This window comes from Xiphias gladius, chromosome 4 (assembly GCF_016859285.1).
Source record: "Xiphias gladius isolate SHS-SW01 ecotype Sanya breed wild chromosome 4, ASM1685928v1, whole genome shotgun sequence".
Lineage (NCBI taxonomy): Eukaryota > Metazoa > Chordata > Actinopteri > Istiophoriformes > Xiphiidae > Xiphias > Xiphias gladius.
In genome coordinates this window covers 22,344,145-22,364,283 of record NC_053403.1, presented here as the reverse complement: position 1 = coordinate 22,364,283, position 20,139 = coordinate 22,344,145, and the positions used below count along the sequence as shown (strand labels likewise).

The 20,139-nt window shown below is 38.5% G+C and overlaps 1 protein-coding gene across 6 annotated transcripts in view; it reads right to left on the bottom strand.

Annotated features, from left to right (window-relative positions):
* The window catches only part of ube2j1 (ubiquitin-conjugating enzyme E2, J1), a 54,888-nt gene that overhangs the window by 26,288 nt on the left and 8,461 nt on the right, over window positions 1-20,139 (bottom strand). For 4 of the 6 annotated variants that reach the window (XM_040124816.1, XM_040124814.1, XM_040124819.1 and 1 more), the window contains 4 exons: window positions 9,248-9,321; window positions 8,280-8,411; window positions 6,156-6,240; window positions 1,121-1,226 (listed from right to left, as the gene is read on the bottom strand). In XM_040124816.1, the coding sequence (XP_039980750.1) occupies window positions 1,121-1,226; window positions 6,156-6,240; window positions 8,280-8,411; window positions 9,248-9,307 (383 nt within the window). In that variant the 5' untranslated portion in view covers window positions 9,308-9,321. Of the gene's footprint in view, window positions 1-1,120; window positions 1,227-6,155; window positions 6,241-8,279; window positions 8,412-9,247; window positions 9,322-17,773; window positions 17,848-20,139 lie in introns of all 6 variants that reach the window. The other 2 variants (XM_040124815.1, XM_040124817.1) reach the window with 1 other exon arrangement.

Here is a 20,139-nt window from a genome sequence, read left to right as displayed (position 1 = left end):
AATGCAGCATAATGGAATAGCCCTGCAATAAATCCTCCCTTCATGAGAATTATTATGTTTTTACTGAATTTGTTTGAAAGAGGTGTTGATTTATGTTAATGTTATGTTAATTTTGGAGACTGTAATTTGTGGTGCTATTGATCTGTACTTGGATATACTGAGAGGTGTTCCTAACATTTTGTCCATCTCATTTATATGAATTAAGGGTGAAAAACTATTAGTAAAACAGTTTTATTTAGGTGTACCTAATAAACTGGCAAGTGAGTGATTATTTTATATATATTATATTATATTATATTCATTATGTGTCATAGTAATGCTTTCCCTGAACTGGAGAATCAGTATTTTTGCTAAAGAATTTGACTTAAATCGTAAAATGGGAATGACATGGATTTATTTCATCATTGAAGTAATATGCAGTTAAGAAAATCCCTGGCAAATGTATTTCTGCATCAGCAAGGAAAATATTTTAAACGATGTTCAGACTGCAACAACAGTCTGTAAAGTTAGTTGGTGTAACGTTGTGTTACCCTAACCGAAGTGGTGCATAAATTACTTGTTCCACCTGTTAATCATCCTAATGCAAGTTATCGTGCTGGGTGGGGATGAAAAGTAAACAAAGCAGTGCTGTCACTGTGTCTTAAATGTCTTACAGCGTTCAGGGATGCTCCCGCTTCACGTCACCTGGATAGCAGTTCTGCAGCTGTGATAAGCCATTTACAATTGGCAGAGCTTGGGTCTGTCTAAAATAGTCCCACACTTTAGATGATCCTCTGCAAGGAAATCCATGTGTTGCCCCAGCCCAAACCGACTGTTATTTAATGTTCTTCTTTTTATGTTTCTTGAGAACCACTCATCCAAAAACCTTCACAGTCGACACTGCACTTCCTTTTGTCGTCAACAATACACATGTGAAGTTTGAAGTCAACTGGATGAGCAGTTGTCAAGAAAATCGAAGGACAGACAGAAAGACAGACAGAGATTCATCATAGTTAGACACACTGTTCCACATCACTCCACACATTCCCCTCATTATCATTCTCAATCCATAGTACTGCATACACAGCACATGCTCCGCAGAGAGTAAACATTGGAAAGATTTTCATCTAACAAATCTTACTTTTTGGCAAGGGCCCTCCTCTCCTCTGGGGTATAATCAAGGGATCCTATTGCTCCCTCTCCTTTTGTTGGCATGAATCCAATTATAGCAATTAGGGCAGTTCGGACTGGAAGAGAAACAGAAAAGAAGAAGAGTAAAACAAAGAGGAGATAAGAAAAATTAAAAACAGAGCAGGTTAAACTTTGCTTGTTAAAAAACAGAAGGTTAAATTACATCATAGGTTGGACATGTTGTCATGTTCAGAACCCATGTTGCATAAGGGGGAACGATGCTTTGTTTTTCTGAGCAAAAACCTGGATTTACCCCTGATGACATCGATCATGTGTCTGTACTCACACGTTCTCCAGCTGGCAGGAGACATGTGTTGCAAAATGGTCAGGGTCAGGTATTTTTTTGTTTCTGTGTTAGTACTGGCTTTGTTTCGACGGTGCTCTGGTTGATCCAGTATACTGAATAAAGCATCTAGGAGCCTATTATATCTCTCTTTGATGGATAAGCTAACTTTAAAGGTTTTCCACATTGGTTTTTATTTTAATAACTACCACATATTCACACTGACAATACATGCACACTAGTATTCTGGGTTTGAATGTTAAAGGACCATTTTAGAAGTATTGCATCAGTCCAGTAAATCCTTCGACCTTACAATTTTCACTATCCACAGTCATTTCACAATTAATGTGGCGACATAACTTTTAAATGAATTTTTCCTAGGCTCACTGGTTTCAGTTTGTTTCATTATGCTATCAAAATCAACTCACACACAGACCTGAAACTTGCTCAGCATAGCTAATGCCTGATAATGAAATGAAACATCCGCAATGGTAGCTGTTAAAATAACTTAATTTGGAGTTTTATCCATGTTAAAATCGCGAAGTGATCTCTGAATCCTTCTTGGTGGTGCATTCACTTACTGAAGTGAAAGTCTGATGACAGAGCTTATCCATTCAGCTGCCATGTAGCATTCCATTCACAATCTGTGATGTTAGGAACAGGAGACAGGGAATATAAATATTTATCCTACTAATACTAATACTACTCCTAATACTTATGGGGGACAGTTTTAGCTACATTATGGCATATATATGCACCATTTGTTTATGTTGATGTGTGCTCTCATTGGTTGTTCAGACCTGGAAAGTCTACTAGTTAGTAAACAAATATTAGTTACCAAAGAAGTCAGGCAGTAAATGTGTTGATGAGGAGCTCCGACAAGAAGATAATTACACTTTCTGCGGAATGACTGTTGTACCATATCAGTTTGGGCCAAAGTATACTGAGAGGAAATGGTGCCAAGCTGAGCAGAGAGAGACAGGGAAAGACTAAGAATATGGGACACTGCCGTCGAATCATCAACCGCTATGCCGGACACCAACCAACAGACGGCAGCTGGTAGTGTGTAGTTGCAACCCATGCCAAACTACATCACACAACAGACCACAACATATTGTTTTTGCTGCCATGAATGGGATATTTTGGAACCACTCTTGGAGGATTGAGGCAGTGATGCTGAAATGAACTGATGTGTGACAATTCACCCCAATTTCAGGGCTCACCTGAATCCTTGTGTATTGGACATGTTTTCTTAGAGGTCCAAAAATCAACTGGAAGAAGTGACCAGTAGCAGAAGGCCCTGATAGTACCATTTAATGAGTAAGTTAGTTATTTTACTATTTTATTACTCACCGTAATAAACTTCTGGTTACGAATAGGTAGGGAGGGTGTATATATTGTAACCTGAATTTATATATATTCATCTTTTATTTCAGCTAGCACAGATAGGTGGCCTACCGCATCGTTTCAGAGTAGTTTCTCAAAGGAGAATGTTTTGGGAAGGGCGGTGGGAAGAGAGTACTTCCCTCATGTGCTTTGCTGGAAATATCCCTCTGCTACTGGACAGAGCTGTAGCAGAGGTCATCAGGGCTTCAGGGTTGAAGCCCTGATTTAATTCACAGACTGACTCTTTATATACTGCATTGCAAATTATCAACAGACTATATCAGAAGAGACTATAAAGTAATATGTACCTTTTATTAATGATCTATAGAATTCCTCCATTATAGTAAAGTGCAAGTAAACTACATTTGATTACACATGTCCTGCTTTTGGAATAAAAACAGGCTTTGCATTATACTGTATAATGTCATAATTTGTTACACTGCAATCAACACTAAGTTACTATAAGAGTGCATTCAGTTTCTTCTAGTAAGGATCACAATAACTTACAACAATTTACAATAGTATTTATTTAGATTTACAATGGAAATGCAACTGTTTGAGTATACTGAAACAATAGAAAACCTAAAATTTCTTCTCAGATGATACTGACACAAACTGTGTTGACTTGATGTTGGATTGCAATGAGACATAACCTGTGCTGGAGGGCATAAGTAGGCAAACAGCGAAAATGAACTTGTACTTGTGTAGAGACCATCAATCGACCAGTGATCATTTTTTCACACCCAGGAACCACATACTTCATGGTTTGGGTTTTCTTGCCACGTACACAGTTAAGCTGACAAAGTCCATCCTAACTAGCTAGAGGTTTGGTCAAGAATGTGGTTTGCTTCCCAGACTGTCCAATCAGAACTCCTCATAGACGGGACATCTGTTCTGCTAAGCCAATATGGAAATACACAAAAGGAATGATTATTTTGAGTTATAAATGCCGCCGTTTGTTTTGTCAGGCAAAACACTGAAATTCAAGGTGTTTATCACCTGCAAATTTCATTTTGAAAGGTCAGAGAAGTCTACAAAATATTACAGAAGTTACAATATGGCTGCATGTGTTGGGAAATGACTGGCACCAACAGAAAACGTAGGGGGATGGTAGTTATTTGGCTCAGATATGAGAAATAACTGGTATGGTCCTTTAAGGCCCTTTAAAACACATTTTTTGATTGAATTTTGTTCATAACGGACTAGTCTTGTCCATTAGGCAACAGCTAAGTGGCAACACACAGTAAAAACAATGGCAGATCACATAATTCTTTACACCTGGCAGCAGCCAACACCCTTTGACAAAGTCCATACAACTGCACTCAGGGAATTATCATTAAATTTGTGTGTGATAATTTTGCCGGCAATTTTTTGGCATTTTTGTACTGTTTTTTTCTCTACTTGTGACACGCTAAATACCAAGGGGCATTTTCCCTGGTTTTCAGCTTCCTTTTTGTGTTTTCATTTGTGTTTATTTCAATGTTGCTGTACCCCAATTTAAATGGACTTCTCCAGGTAGCATAGTTTTGAGTCTTCTAGGTTCTGGAAAAGATGAATGGATCTGTGTATATGTGTACTCTATAATCAAATATGTATCTAAATAAATAGGAATATGTAAAATGTGAAATTATAAATCTTCTCCAAAGTGATATCAGAGGGAATGTTTGAATTACTTAGCCACACTTAATTAAATATGTAGGAGCAGCATACAAACTAAAGCAGCAGCCAAGAGCATAACCATGGAATTACTACAGCTGGCCTGTCTGTAACGTTCGGTATTCAGTGCAATTATCAAGCCAGGCCTCCTACGGTCATTCCAAACAGGACGAGACACAACTTGTACACAACATTTTAAGAACACAACAGGGGAAGTCAAATCTCTATGGAATGGCCGGCAATGTGACCTGCAGCATGTTGTTATAAAAAGGTTTAGAGCAACCTTTGTCTTTGATTTAATTGTGTTATTGGTTAAAACATGTTTTTTTGGTTATGAGAGCGAAGTCAGGAAAAATGCTTTGAGGAAGATGTATCATCTCCCATTGAGTTCCCACTGATTAAAGTCCCGAGCTGAGAAGTAGCATAAAAGCAGAACTCAGAAAGGATCAATTGCAAGGAGAGAACTAAAATGAGTTCTTGGAAGAAATTAATGATCAGTTTTGTCTCTAGAGGTTACAGAAATATGCCCTTCTGACAGAGAAGAGCATCACCATCAGTTATTCAATAAATATTCATTAATTTTTAATGACCAACAGTAAGGATATAAGGTTAATTTCAGAAAAATCTGGAACCAAAAATACCAGAGAAAAAAAAAAACACATAAAATTGATTGATTGGACATGATTTGTATTGGTTTCGTCACTGCTTTTGATTGTTTTTAGACATTTTCAACTTTTCAACAGAATTTTTACTGGGCCCATGTTGTACAATATACTGTAGATGGACTGTAATGCTAGATGGAATGCCTCAAGTCCAACCAAAGACTAATGCACCTTCAACTCTCTGGTTGAAGGTGTGATACCTGCCAATTTTTGAAATAAAGACTTTTTTTTTTTTTTTTTAACCTCAACTGCAAACGGTGCTAATTTGGTCAAGCTTTACTTCTCATTTCCCAGTTTTATAAATATATCATTTTATATTTTAGAAAGAAGCCTACGTGTTTCCTTACAAGCTCATGTTTTAATGTGATGTTTATACTGTTTGCTGTCAATACAAACTCAATACTTCCTCCATGTTTGCTTGTTGTCTTGACGAGTATGACATGACTCTGTTGTTGTACTGATGAAACGAGTGCTATGAAAATGTACATCACGCTGTATTTGCCATGTGAGCGATTAAAGTACAACAATAGCACCCCTCCTCAATGTCTTTTACCCTGCTTTTTTTAGCAATTCATCATTATTCGTTTTTGCTGGCCACACCCCCAGATGTTATTTTGGACTTGTCATTATCTGAAAACTAACTTTTATTAGAGAATTAAGGTAACGGGATTTATGATAATAATCAACAGCAACATCACTTTCAGTCAAGATTCCTCCTCAGAACACAATAATTAAAATAACTGTGCATGTACTGACACATAAAAAGATGCAAACCAGAGTACATCTGGACAGATCATCAATAGTTTTCTACACTTTCGTTAGAAAATTTCTGTGAATGTTCAAATTTTCCATCTCTAAGAATAATGAGACTCATTCTTTTCCAGACCCTCCAGACTACACCAAAATACTGAACTTTAATTGTACAAAGAACTAACTAGAGGAACTCAGAGAATGAGCTATATTTGTAGAAGTTGGGGCTTGTCATTGAGGATACTTACTGCTCCAAGAAGGCTGCCAGGTCTCTGGGTGGTGGCCAGAGATGCTCAGGCAAATCTTCTTCCCAACTTCGAATCTTCCATTTGGCTAGGAGGAAAGCAAATAAAGAGACAGTGGAGGCGAACATGTGGGTGGATAGAAATGAATAAAACTTACATTCTTAAAACTTCAGACCAATCGACCGACATGGAAGTTTGAAACAGTTGAGAGTAAGGAATGAGGAAATGCAGGCTGCAATTGACTGAATGCAAACTGAAAAAGGAATATTATAAAAAAGAGAAAAAAGTAGCTGGACAACAATTCAAGAATACTTGGCATTTATAGGGTTGTCATTCGTGCAAGTTTCAGACAGCTGTCTGAATATACATTGCATTCGGAATGTATTCAGACCCCTACCCTTTTTTCACATTTTGTTATGTTGTAGCCTTATGCTAAAATCCTTTAAATTCATTTTTTTCCCTCATCAACCTTCACTAAATACCCCAGAATGACAAAGCAAAAATGGGATTTTAGATATTTCTGCTAATTTATTAAAAAGGAAAAAATGAATTATTACATTGACATAAGTATTCAGACTTTTTGGTATGACACTTGAAATTTAGCTCAGGTGCCTCCCATTTCTCTCGATCATCTTTGAGATGTTTCTGCACCTTGATTGGAGTCCACATGTGTTAAATTTAATTGATTGGACATGATTTGGAAAGGCACACACCTGTCTATATAAGGTCTCACTGACGATGCATATCAGACCAAAAACCAAGCCATGAAGTCGAAGGAACTGCCTGCAGAGGTCAGAGACAGGATTGTGTTGAGGCACAGATCTGTGGAAGGCTACAAAAATATTTCTGCTGCATTCAAGGTTCCCAAGAGCACAGTGGCCTCCATAATTCTTAAATGAAAGAAGTCTCTAACAACCAGGACTCTTCCTAGAGCTGGCCACCTGGCCAAAATGAGTAATTGGGGGAGAAGGGCCTTGGTAAAAGAGGTGGCCAATAGCCCGATGGCCACTGTAGCTGAGCTCCAGAGATCCTGTGTGGAGATGTAAGAGACTTCTAGAAGGACAACCATTACTGTAGCACTCCACCAATCGGGGCTTCACCGCAGAGTGGCCAGACGGAAGCCACATGAAAGCCCAGTTGGAGTTTGCAAAAAAGCACCAAAAGGACTCTCAGACTGTCAGAAACAAGATTCTCTGGTCTGATGAAACAAAAAAGCCACCGCTCATCACCTGCCCAATACCATCCTAAAGGTGAAACATGGTGGTGGCAGCATCATGCTGTGCGGGTGTTTTTCAGTGGCAGGGACTAGGAGACTAGTTAGGGTTTAGGGAAAGCTGAACAGAGCAAAGTACAGAGATATCCTTAATGAGAACCTGGTCCAGAGCACTCAAGACCTCAAACTGGGCCGAAGGTTCACCTTCCAACAGGACAACAACCCTAAGGACAACGCAGGAATGGCTAAGGGACAACTCCGTGAATGTCCTTGAGCTAATTTCCCTGTCAGAGCCCTGACTTGAATCCAATTGAACATCTCTGGAGAGACCTGAAAATGGATGTCCTCTGACAGCCCCCATTCAACCTGACAGAGCTTGATAGGATCTGCAGAGAAGAATGGCAGAAAATCCCCAAATCCAGGTGTGCAAAAACTTCTCATGTCATACCCAAAAAGACTCAAGGCTGTAATTGCTGCCAATGGTGCTTCAACTAAGTACCGAGTAAAAGCTCTGAATACTTATGTCAATGTGATATTTCAGTTTTTCCTTTTTAATAAATTTGCAAAAATTTCTAAAAATACTGTTTTCGTGTTGTCATTATGGGGTATTGGGGTACGATTCAACATAGAAAAATGTGAAAAAAGTGAAAGGGTCTGAATACTTTCTGAATGCACTGTAATAAGACAATCTCATATTCCCACAAAACCAGTGCAATTCCCTCTGACAGTGTGGTGACAGCCCAGGCTTTATTCTTACAACTGTCACTATGTGTGATGCAACTAGAAATAGCTGAGGGTTAAATGACATGCTGTCCCTTTTCCACTCTTTGATCATTTGATTTGATGTCTTCCTGTTCCGCTTCAGCAGAACAATAATTGGATATGAGTGAGATATGCCTTCGTCCACTTCTTACTGTGAGGAGGATAATGCTGGGGGGTTTCATAGGGTACTCTGGGGGAAGTACAATCCTGCCGTGGTAAACTCCACCATCAAAATCTGAATCTGGGGGCCCGCGTACGGAGAAGTGCCATTCAAAGAGGTTATCCTGCAGAAGAATAAGAGGGAAATGTCAAATTGACTGCATGCTACAGACACGAAAACTCTGTGACCTCTCATGTCTGTCTAAAGTGAAAACATTGACACTGACTTGAACTGCGAACAATGAACAATTACTCCCACATTTGTGTATTGTGCTAATGCAGAGCAGTTACTTTAACGACAAAATTTGCAGGGGGTGTTACGATACTCTTTAACAATGTAAAAAAAAATATTGACAACCAAAAACACCAGCACAATCTAATGTATTACAATACAAAGGCTGGCCTTCAAATACAGACTAGGTTGAAAACAAGGGTGGATAAACTCCATATCTATATATCTATATCTATATATCTATATCTATATATCTCTCTATATCTATCTATATATCTCTCTATATCTATCTATATATCTCTCTATATCTATCTATAAATCTATATCTATATATATATCTACATATACACACAAACACACACACACACACACACACACACACACACACACACACACACACACACACACACACACACACACACACTTGACAGCTTGTTACTATTATTCTGTGATTTTCACCATGTTCTCAGATCGTATTACTTGGGTGATTACAGTCTTATTATAACTAATAGAAATGATGGACAAAACTAAAGACATAAATTGTATGAAACCAAAGTTTTAGACACAGAATTCCCCCAAACTAAAAATGCCTATTTCTTGCATTCATCAAAGATGCTCTATCAGACTACACAGAATGGGAAGTGTTGTGGGGGTTCCTCAGCTGCTAAAGTAATATAGTACAAATACTAACACTTACGGCAGCAATGTAATATTCTGTGGTGAACTTACTTCCAGTGGTTGGGCATGGTAGTGCTCTGTTGGATCCCTCAGTTCAGCAGCCTCTTTCATCAGCCTTTTTACCGCTGGTTATTCAAAAGAAACAAAGAAACAAAGTCACAAAGAACTGAGGTTAGTGCCTTCAGGATAAAACAGTTCATGTCATCTTTATGATCATTACTGCTGACATCACTTGTCTTCACAATTTTTTCCATGGGACCCATAGTTGCAGGACATCGTCAACAGGAGTGCAACTTTTACCGCAAACACTAAAACCCACACAATTTTGGGTGTGTGATTTGGAAATTGTACTCCAAGCTACTTCAGCTGAAACCAGAAACTTCGGTTGCATATTAAGCACAAAAGGTTGGATCTGTTGAGGACAAATTAACAATTATCTGTCCTTCTTAAAATTTCTTCTGCTCATCTCAATTGGCTCGTAGCTTTGTTTACTCTGACCACCTGCAGTTTGCCTGCTATTCCCCTCCGTGGCGTCTTCCTTTTGATTTTCAGCTGCTGCATGCCGTGACTTAATTTTTTTCACTTGCCATACAGCCTTGTTTCTCTCCATCTGGTTTGTGGCTTTGTGGATTATAAATTGATCCATTTTTATACTACTAGATGAGTGAGCAGGGTTGCCAGATTGATTTCCTCACATCTGATTCAGTATCAATATTTAGATATTTAATAAAAAAGCCCAAATATACATGAAGACTTTGCATGCTTACAGTGCAGTATACTGTATATACAGGTAGGTCCATAAGTACTTGTACGGTGACATAATTTTTGTAATTTTGCCTCTGTACACCCCCACAATGGATTTGAAATGAAGCCATTAAGATGTGATTGAAATGTAAACTTTCAGCTTTGATTCAACAATAATATTGCACTGACCATTTAGGAATTACAGCCATTTTTATACATGGTCCCTCATTTTGAAAAGGCTCAAAAGCAATTGGACAAACCAACATAATTATAAATATAATGATTATTTTTAATACTTTGATTAAAATCCTTCCAGTAATGACGTTCTGAAGTCTGGAACAAATGTACATCGTCTGCCTTAAGATGCTTTGCCAGGTTGCTGCTTGTTTGTCGGTTTTTCTGCTTTCAGTTTTGTATTTAGTAAGTGAAAAGAATGTTCAATTGGGTTGAGATCAGGTGATTGACTTGGCCATTGAAGACTCTTACATTGGTTTGCCTTGAGAAGCTTTTTGGTTACTTTCGCAATAGGTTTTGGGTCATTACATCTATACTTTGAAGCACTGTCCTATCAGTGTTGCAGCATTTGTCTGAATCTGAGTAGGTAGCATAGCCCTATACACTTCAGAATTCAACCAGCTACCTTCAGCAGTCACGTCATCAATCAACACTAGTGACCCAGTTTCATTAGCAGCCATACATGCCCATGCCATACCACTGCCTTCACCATGTTTGACATATGATGTGGTATTCTTTGGACGTTGAGCCGTTCCTTTCCTTCTCCATACTCTTCTCTTCCCATCATTCTGGTACAAGTTCATCTTGCTTTAATGTATCCAGAGAATCTTGTTCCAGAAGTGCAGCATTTTTTAGATGTTTTCTGGTAAAGTCTAATCAGGCCTTTCTGTTCTGGAGTGATACCAGTGATTTTCACCTTGTGGTGAACCCTTTGTATTTGCTGGTGTCTCTTCATTGTAGACTTTGCCTACCTTCTCGAGAGCATTCTTGACCTGGCTAGATGTTATGAAAGGTTTTTTCTTCACCAAGGAAAAAATTCTGCAATCATCCACTTTTGTTGTCTTCCGTGGTCTTCCAGGCCTTTTGGTGTTGCTGAGCTCACCAATGCATTCCTTCTTTTTTAGAATGAACCAAATTGATACATTTTGGCCACCCCTAAAGTTTCCGCTATGTCTCTGATAGGTTTGTTTTGTTTTTCTAGCCTAATGTTGTCCAGCTTCATTTGCATTTACACCTCTTTGAACTGCATATTGAGAGTTCCCATGAACTGCTACCAAATGCATATTCAACATTTTGAGTCAACTCCAGAACTTTTATATGCTTAATTTGTCATGAAATAACAATAGAACAGGCCATACCTGGCAATGAAAAGTTAATTTTCAAAAAGCTTTTGATCTTCTGAAAATGAGGGACTATGTATAAAAATGGCTGTAATTCCTAAACAGTAAATGCAATATTTTTCTTAAACCCCTTGAATTAAAGTTTTAAGTCCACATTTCAATTATATCTTGAAGACTTCATTTCAAATCCATTGCTGTGGTGTACATAGGAAAATTACAAAAATTGTGTCACTGTCCAAATACTAATGGACCTAAGTGTATGTAATTTAGGGCCAACAAAACTGGCAACACCACAGAGAGTTAGGATTCTGTGCCATACTTCCATCTTGTGTATGAGTATTTAATGAGTATTTTAGAAACTATGTGTATTGAATGCATTGTTAAATAATAATTTTTTTTGCTCTGCCAGTGCTACTATTGCTGTGTACCGAGTAACGCTCCCTTACATCCTCAGAATTTGCAGTAGTCCATCACCATGTCTTGTATGTGACACTACAATTCCACCCAAATGTCTGAATACATTTCTAACTGTAGCAGTTTTACAGGCCAAGATTCCTGATATCCAGATAAAGATAACTGCAAATGTGTTGTTCTCCTGGGTAACAGGATGCTAACACAGATGGACGGATAAGAAGAGCATGCAGAGGGGCAGGGCTCCATGTAATAGCAGTGCACTTTCTGCTAAAAAATGTGACTGTCACACTCATTCAGACAGTTAGAGAAAAAGGCTGGAAGAACAATTCTTCTTAAAAAATGTGCAATCCAAAAACCTCAGTTTAAAACCTTTGGGACTGCTGATTCTTCAATACTATCCATTTATATGCATTTGTACAGTCTCCCACTAAGCCTTTGGTGTGTAGACTAGCATATTGCATGATTAAATCATGAGTCTTTAATTAATAAAAAAGTTTTACCAACCAACCAGTCGAGATGGTGGCAGATGGCTGCCCGCCCAGAGCCTGGTTCTACTCAAGGTTTCTACCTGTTAAAAGGGAGTTTTTCATTGCCACAGTTTCCAAGTGCTTGCTCATGGGGGGATGCTGGGTCTCTTTAAATAATGTTGTAAACAGTACAGTTTAGACCTGCTTTATATGAAAAGCGTCCTCAGATAACTTGTGTTATGAGTTGACACTATATAAATAAAATTGAATCTACTTGACTTAACTTGAGATGAAGAACCTAGGATACATACTGTATTTAGTCATGGTGGATAGCTAAGAGATTTTATATAGAGATAATTAATGTTCCAAATTTTCCTTGTTTCATAAGGATATTTCATCATATTTCAGTAGGAGTCCCCCCTATTTTCTGATCTGCTCTTGTTTTAATTTACTGTTAATACAAACTCAACACCTCCTCCATGTTTACCTGTATATGTTTACCTGAAGTATAATGTACATTTCCACAGCACTAATTCTATCAGCACAACAACATAGTCATATCATACTCACCACTTGGCTGTTTGCAATTTCTCTCTTTAAAAGCAATACTCATTTCACTGACTCATTCCGGTCCATTCAACTTTGCTGTTTTTTTTGTTTGCTATTAAGGTGCTGTTACAATACAAGCTTTCCAGCAGCTCAAAGGCCAAAAACAACAAAGTACAAATGATTGGAATTATATATACATGAGTAATTGATTGATCAAGAAAGTCAGAAATGTCAAGAAAGTAAAAAATATCATTTTATATTTTAGGGTAGACCCTGAGCTATCTTTAAGATTTGAACTTGTGGGTTTTGTCATCAGCTGGGATAAATTGAGACCACCACTAATCTCTTACGATAATCGGAGGAATCATTCAGCCAATTCAGATTAAAGTCAACAACCACAATCAATTCAGCTTCAGAAAACTGATAAAGTAGATCGGCTATAGCATCAATAGAACCCTAATCAGCAGATGGGGGCCTATAAATCCCTACTGCAATTACAGAGTTAGACCCTAAAAGAATCTTCTGTGCTAGTGATTCAAAACATCTTGGTATGGTGACAACAACAAGCAACATCACTACAAGAAACACCAGGAGAGGGCACCGCACCATACTCCATAGAATTCCCCACACCAGCTCTGTCCACAGCTGCGCCACCCCAGAAAACACTAGGGGTGCAAGCAACACTACCGGCAGCAGCACGCTGCCTTGCTTGAAATACATTCTGCCTCAACTATTGTCAACTGAAATTTTACATTTACATTTTTTGTGAACTAAAATATTAACCTTAAAAAAAAAATTAAGAAGAATTAAGACAAGAAAAATAACACCATCATCTATTAACTACATTGATAACGTGACAAGATGCATCAGGGTCTGTCTGATTGAGCTTTATAGGTGATAATGATTGATCAGTCACACTGATGTGCGGATTCTTTCTGGTACTTAATCAGAGCCACAGGTTGCATGTCTGTAAAAAAGAAAAATTTCTGTTTTTACAAGTCGGAAGAAGTTAAAACACATGACTCAATCATTCAAGATGAAGTCGGGATGTGGGAGAAAAGCTAATCACTGCGCTGCCTGCCGCACACCAGGCTAAAGTTTGATAATCATCAGCTGGGCATACATTTTGCCCTTTAGAGTCTGCATTAGGCTGAAGTTAGTTTCAACTAAGATACAGACCAGATGGACTTGTATTAGCAAGCTCTGTGTTATTTGCATTGACTGTGATCAGACAGAGAGGCAGTTACCTAGCCAACTTCCTGAGGGAAGCCCTGCACTCTGTTGGTGTTCTTGAACAACAAAAACACACAGCCTACTGTCCATATTTTATTCAAACATTAAAGTTACAAAAAGCAGTTTCTTTTTGCAGAAAGTCATCTTTGGTCTCGTGTAAATAGTTAATAATTGTTAATCATGTGTCATTAAATTAAAGCTCTAGCAATTTGACAATCATACTCTTTCAAATTATGATGGTGATATAAAAATGATGACTCATTCAGCCCTATCCCGATTTTTCTATTAGTTCTACCTGTGTAGAAAGCCTGGAACATAAAGTACATTGCAGTGAACAGCTCACAAGTTACTATGTGTCTGTTTCCATGTACTATACAGTAAGTTCAACTTCAGTGTATGGTACATGCCTGTTAACAAAGGCAGCAACAAGTCTGATTTGTGGCCTAAGTTGTCCTGACAAGCTAGGGAGTAGTGGTCTCCTCTGCAACTATCCAGTAGGCCTTGGCACAAGCCAGTGGTACTGGGCTTCATTCCCATAGCAGCAGCAGCAGCAGCAGCAGCAGCAAATGAGGCATTAAGCTACACATTATTGCTGCGTGGAGGAAGACTGAGTGTTCAGAGAAGACAGAGTCCAGAGTGCAGTTGTGAGCAGGAAAAACTATTTGTGTGATCTTCTTTGTATCTATCTCCATATACTGTATGCACGTGGTATGCTGGTCATCTAATCCCTTGTCTGAATACTGTAGATGCTATTTTTCTTACCTCCTTTAAGAAAAGTAAGTCATATTTTTCTTCATCTAAGAAGGTCTTACAAATCGAACCATTCTAGAAAATACTGGTGGCATGGGTCAGAAAGAAGGAGAGGGACACTTTTAGGTGGTGGGTAGATGAAGAGGAATGGATAGACAGAGAGCTATAGCTAAAAGCTATTTAGGGTAAACATTCCTCTTTAAACTTTTTGGCCACCAGTAAAACCATGATTTCCCCATTGGGGAACCCATCAGTGCCCAGTAGAGGGGAATCAGGAGTGCTCAGAGATGTGACAAACTATCAAGGTTGGACAGGTATTTCAAAATGATAGATAAGCTACTTGGTAGGGTGAGCTCAGAACCTCATCCACCAGTATCTTATGGGATGGTGGTTGGCAGCTCCAGCTTTGATTGCAGAGTCAGCTCAACCTTAGCCTAGGACTCTAAGCTCCTCAGGTCAGGGACATGATATCCCACTGTCTAGACCAAATCTCAGTGGGCAATGTTTGATCTCCATTCTCTGTCTACCCAGCCATCCACTGACATAACTTCTATTTATTAACTTATTCTTATAGTACAATTATGGTTTATTACAAATTAGATCTTATTTTCGTAGTATTGGCCTAATCGGTTATAATAACACCAGAGTAGAGCCCAAATGACAACGGATTTTTGAGGCAGATACCAAAGTTGGTATTTGAGAGTTCTAAAATCTGTTGATGATACATTAGCCAATTTAAATTTTTTACAATAATAGTTAACATAAATTGAAGTAGGCTATTAAAGAATTGTGACCCAGATACTCTATGTACTCAGCAGGTCATTTCACAGTTGATAGCAATTTTTCCTTAATCTGTTATTGGCTGTGTTAAAAAAAAAAAATGCATAAATAAAAGTGCTTTAGAAAAATTGTGTTGCAAAATCCAAGTAAATTAGGTATTTGAGTAGTAAGTTAAATAAACCTTTAAATTATAACAATAGCATAATGCATTCACTTAAGATTGCAGTGCTCACATACTGCAGTTCAAGAACATAATATAGCACATAATTCTATAGAACTTCCAGGCTTCAATGCAGGACATACATTTGATTAGACCAAACACGCAGGGTAGACACGCTAGCAGTTAAAACAAAGTGTAATCCTGTTTTTCTTGTATTGACAAAAAGGGCTATAGCCTTCAACAGCAAATCTATCGCTCAGCAACAGACTTCTTTGTTTTATTTAAGTAATTAGCATGTTTTAGCTACATGATAAGGGGTGAGTTGGGCCTCGTTTGTTTACTGTGGTTAGTCCATCTGCTGAAAACACCTCCTCAGTTTAGCAGCCTAGATAATCTTTCTATATTTGACTTTCACCATAAATTGGATTTTCCCCCAGAACAAGGGGAATGTTGTTAAGCTAGCTAAACCAGACAACTGGCCAGACAGCGTTACTTGAAGTTGCAGTAATCATCGACACATGCCAACTGGTTAGTCAGTAAGGGGAGTTTGCTGCATTTTGCAAACAATGTAATCATAAACATTGAAATGAGGTCCAAAACAACAAAAATAAGACCCAAGCTTTAAAAAATTGAATTATCATTAAAACAAATAAATAAAGCTCTGTTTTGGTTATAATATGAATACATCAATTATTAAATTCCAGTAAAATCTGTCACTGGTGAATAAATCAGTTAAATCAATAACAATCTTCTGCTACGGTGACTTTTTAGGATGATAATATTTAAATGTCCCCCCAACGTATTGTTCTCAATCTTTGTCAAGCTGACCATCATACAATATCTTTGACTTGACTTGACTCTGAACCAAGCACAGCATGGTTGACGTGTCAGTGAGGCTTCTGACTGGCTGTCTGGTTCACTAGTAAAAAAAACAATAGAAACAGATAGAAAAAACAAGCAACAAAACTTTTGCTCCTGTTCGTGTGCGACTGTCAGGGGAGGGGGGACTCTAAATTTGGATGCACTTTATGATAGCTGAATAAAAGTGGTGGGAGCAGAATATAAATGTGTACTTGCCACCATCACAAGAAGTCAGGCCTCTCAGGTAGGATTCGTTTACTGCAGTGTGGCATCTGATGAAGTAGTTGCTGTAGGTATCATCCTAATAGTTATTGAATAAGGCCTTGCAGCTCCTAATTCAATGATCAATCATTTGGACAAATGTGTTGTTGGTAATGCTAGCTAGTTACAGCACTGTCCAACTTTGAAGACATTGTACTGAGACTGATTTTGGCCTATGGTTTACTCCATCATGTATACTTAAGATGGCCTTGATTGCCTCCCAGAGGGTTAAAGAAGACTGGAGTATCTGACGGACTCTACGGAGCCTGTGACACTTCTTCCATCTTATGTGAGAACAACATGAAGACCACTGTCCATAGGGAGCAGCAACTCTATCGCCAGAGAGGCCAAAACTTAGATCTTTTTGTGAAGGAATGGGTGTTAGCTGCAGTAGTTAGCCCGGCAGCTCCCAAGCAGCTGGGAAGCCAGGGCGGCTGAATGACTGTCCATAACAAGAAGCATAGCCCTAAGCAGAAACCAATGTTTCACCACCAACCAGTTCATGTTTCAAACAGATACTCCCCACTCGTGATGTTAGCGACAACAGCAACGATAATCAAATGTATTCTTAGGGGCAAGAGTGGGCGACGTCGAATCCTGTTTGAAACTGCTGGCTAAGGATAAACGTAAATACAGAAAGATGGTTATTCACGTCAGTGGTAATGACACCCAATTACACCAATGGGATTTCACAAAATTAATATTGTGTCAGTGTGTATATATGCAAAGATAGTGTTGGAATCCATAGTTCTCTCTGGGCCCCTGCCAAATCTAACCAGCTATGACATGTATAGCCGCATGTCATCATTCAACCCCTAGCTGTCCAGTTGGTGTCCAGCAAACGACATGGGCTTTTTAGGGAAGTCCTGGTCTGATTAGGAGAGATAGCATACATCCCAATTTGGATGGAGCAGGTCTTGTATCTAGAAATCTGACTGTTTATTAGTAGACCAAAACATTGACGAGCCAGGGTAGAGATCAGGAGGCAGAGTTGCAGTCTTACATGCTTCTATGTGCGTCCATTACAGCAGTCACCCACTCAAAACCCCATGGAGACTGTGCCTGGCTCCCGACCACCTAAATTAATTAATTCACAAATAAACAGAAGAGGAGTTGTACACAAAAACTTAATAAAAATTAAGACTAACACTGTAGAAGTACAACAAAATGAAAGAATTAAATGTGGACTCTTATAATTTAGATCACTCCCATCCAAAGCTGTATTAGTAAAAGATCTAATATCATATCATCCTATTGATATATTTTTGTCTTACTGAAACCTGGCTGTGTCATGACACTTATGTTAGCCTAAATTAATCCCCTGCCCCCAGTCATATTAATACCCACATTCCCCAAGGCACCGGCTGAGGAGCCATTTTCAACTCAAGCCTCAGTTATAACTCATTCGAAAGCCTGGTTCTTAGTCTTACACACCCAACCTGTAAAAATTTAAAGCCTACTCTATTTGTTATAGTGTACCGCGCTTCTGGCCCATACTGTGAATTTTTATCTGAATTCTCAGAGTTTTTAATCAAGTTTAGTCCTTAGTAGAGATAAAGTAATTATAGTAGGTGATTTCAATATTCATGTGGACGTTGATAATGATAGCCTTAGAACTGCGTTTACCTCATTATTAGACTCAATTGGCTTCGCTCTGAGTGTAAATAAACCCACTCACTGTTTTAACCACACTCTCTACCTTGTTCTGACTTATGGCTTCGAAATTAAAAAATTTAATAGTCTTTCCACAGAATCCTCTTATATCAGACCATTGTTTGGTAAATTCCTAAAGCTGGACCACACACCATTAGGGCAAAATCGTCTTTGCTAGATGTCTATCTGATAGTGCTGTAGCTAAATTTAAGGAAGTGATTCCATCAGCACTAGTCCCTCCCAAATTGATCATCTTATTGATAGTGCTGCAGGCTCAATGAGAATGACACTCCACTCTGTTGCCCCTCTAAAAAAGAAAATAATAAAACAAAAGAGGTTAGCTGCATGGTTTAACTCCCAAACCTGCATATTAAAGCAAACTATGCAAAAAAAACTTGAAAGGACATAAGGGACATAGGACATAAATCCTATTAACAGATCGATTTCAGCTTGTGCGTGTTAACAATAAATGTTCCATAAACTCAAATTTAGTCACGGAGTTTCACAAGGTTCTGTGCTTGGACCAATTCTATTCACCTTATATATACTTTGTTTAGGCAATATTATTAGGAAACACTCCATAAACTTCCGTTTTTATGCAGATGATACCTAGTTGTACTTATCCATGAAGCCCAATGACACCAATCAGTTAGCTAAACTTCAAGCATGCCTTAAGAACATGGACCCAGATGACCAGCAACTTTCTGCTTTTAAACTCAGACAAATCTGAAGTTATTGTACTTGGCCCCCAACACCTCAGAAACACATTATCTAATGATACACTTACTCTAGATGGCATTGCCCTGGCTTCCAGCACCACTGTTAGGAATCTTGGACTTCTCTTTGATTAGGACATGTCCTTCAACTTCAACATAAAACAAACTTCAAAGACTGCCTTTTTTCACCTATGTAACATTGTAAAAATCAGGCACATCCTGTCTCAAAAAGATGCAGAAAAACTACATTGTTACATTGCTTTTGTTACTTCTAGGCTGGATTATTGCAACTCCTTATTATCAGGCTGTCCCCACAAATCTTTAAATATTCTCCAACTGATCCAGAATGCTGCAACACGAGTACTTACAGGAACTAGGAAAATAGATTATATTTCTCCTGTGTTAGCTTCTCTGCCCTGTAAAATCCAGAACACAATTTAAAATCCTCTTCCTCACCTGCAAAGCCCTTAATGGTCAGGCACCATCATATATTAAAGAGCTCATAGTACCCTATTAACCCAGTAGAACACTGCAATCCCAGAACGCAGGCTTACTTGTGGTCCCTTGTGTTTCCGAAAACAGAATGAGAGGCAGAGCCTTCAGTTATCAGGCTCCTCTACTGTGGAACCATCTTCCAGGTTGGGTCTAGGAGGCAGACTCTATGTTAAAGAGTATGGTTAAAACCTTCCTTTTTGATAAAGCTTATAGCTAGGGCTGGCTCAGGCTTGGCTTAAACCACGCCCTAGTTATGCTGCTATAGGCTTAGACTGCTCGGGGACTTCCCATGATGCACCTGCGCTCCTCTCTCCTGCTCTTCCTCTCCATCTGTATGCATTCATATCACATCAATGCTCGTTACTAACTTGACTTCCTCTCTCTCCCTGCAAACCACCTACTGCCCCAATGATCATATTCAACACCCGCTGGTTCAATTTTTAAGATTATCATTGTTATGACTATATTTATTTTATTAGTATCTGTATTGGCCCTCTTATAATCA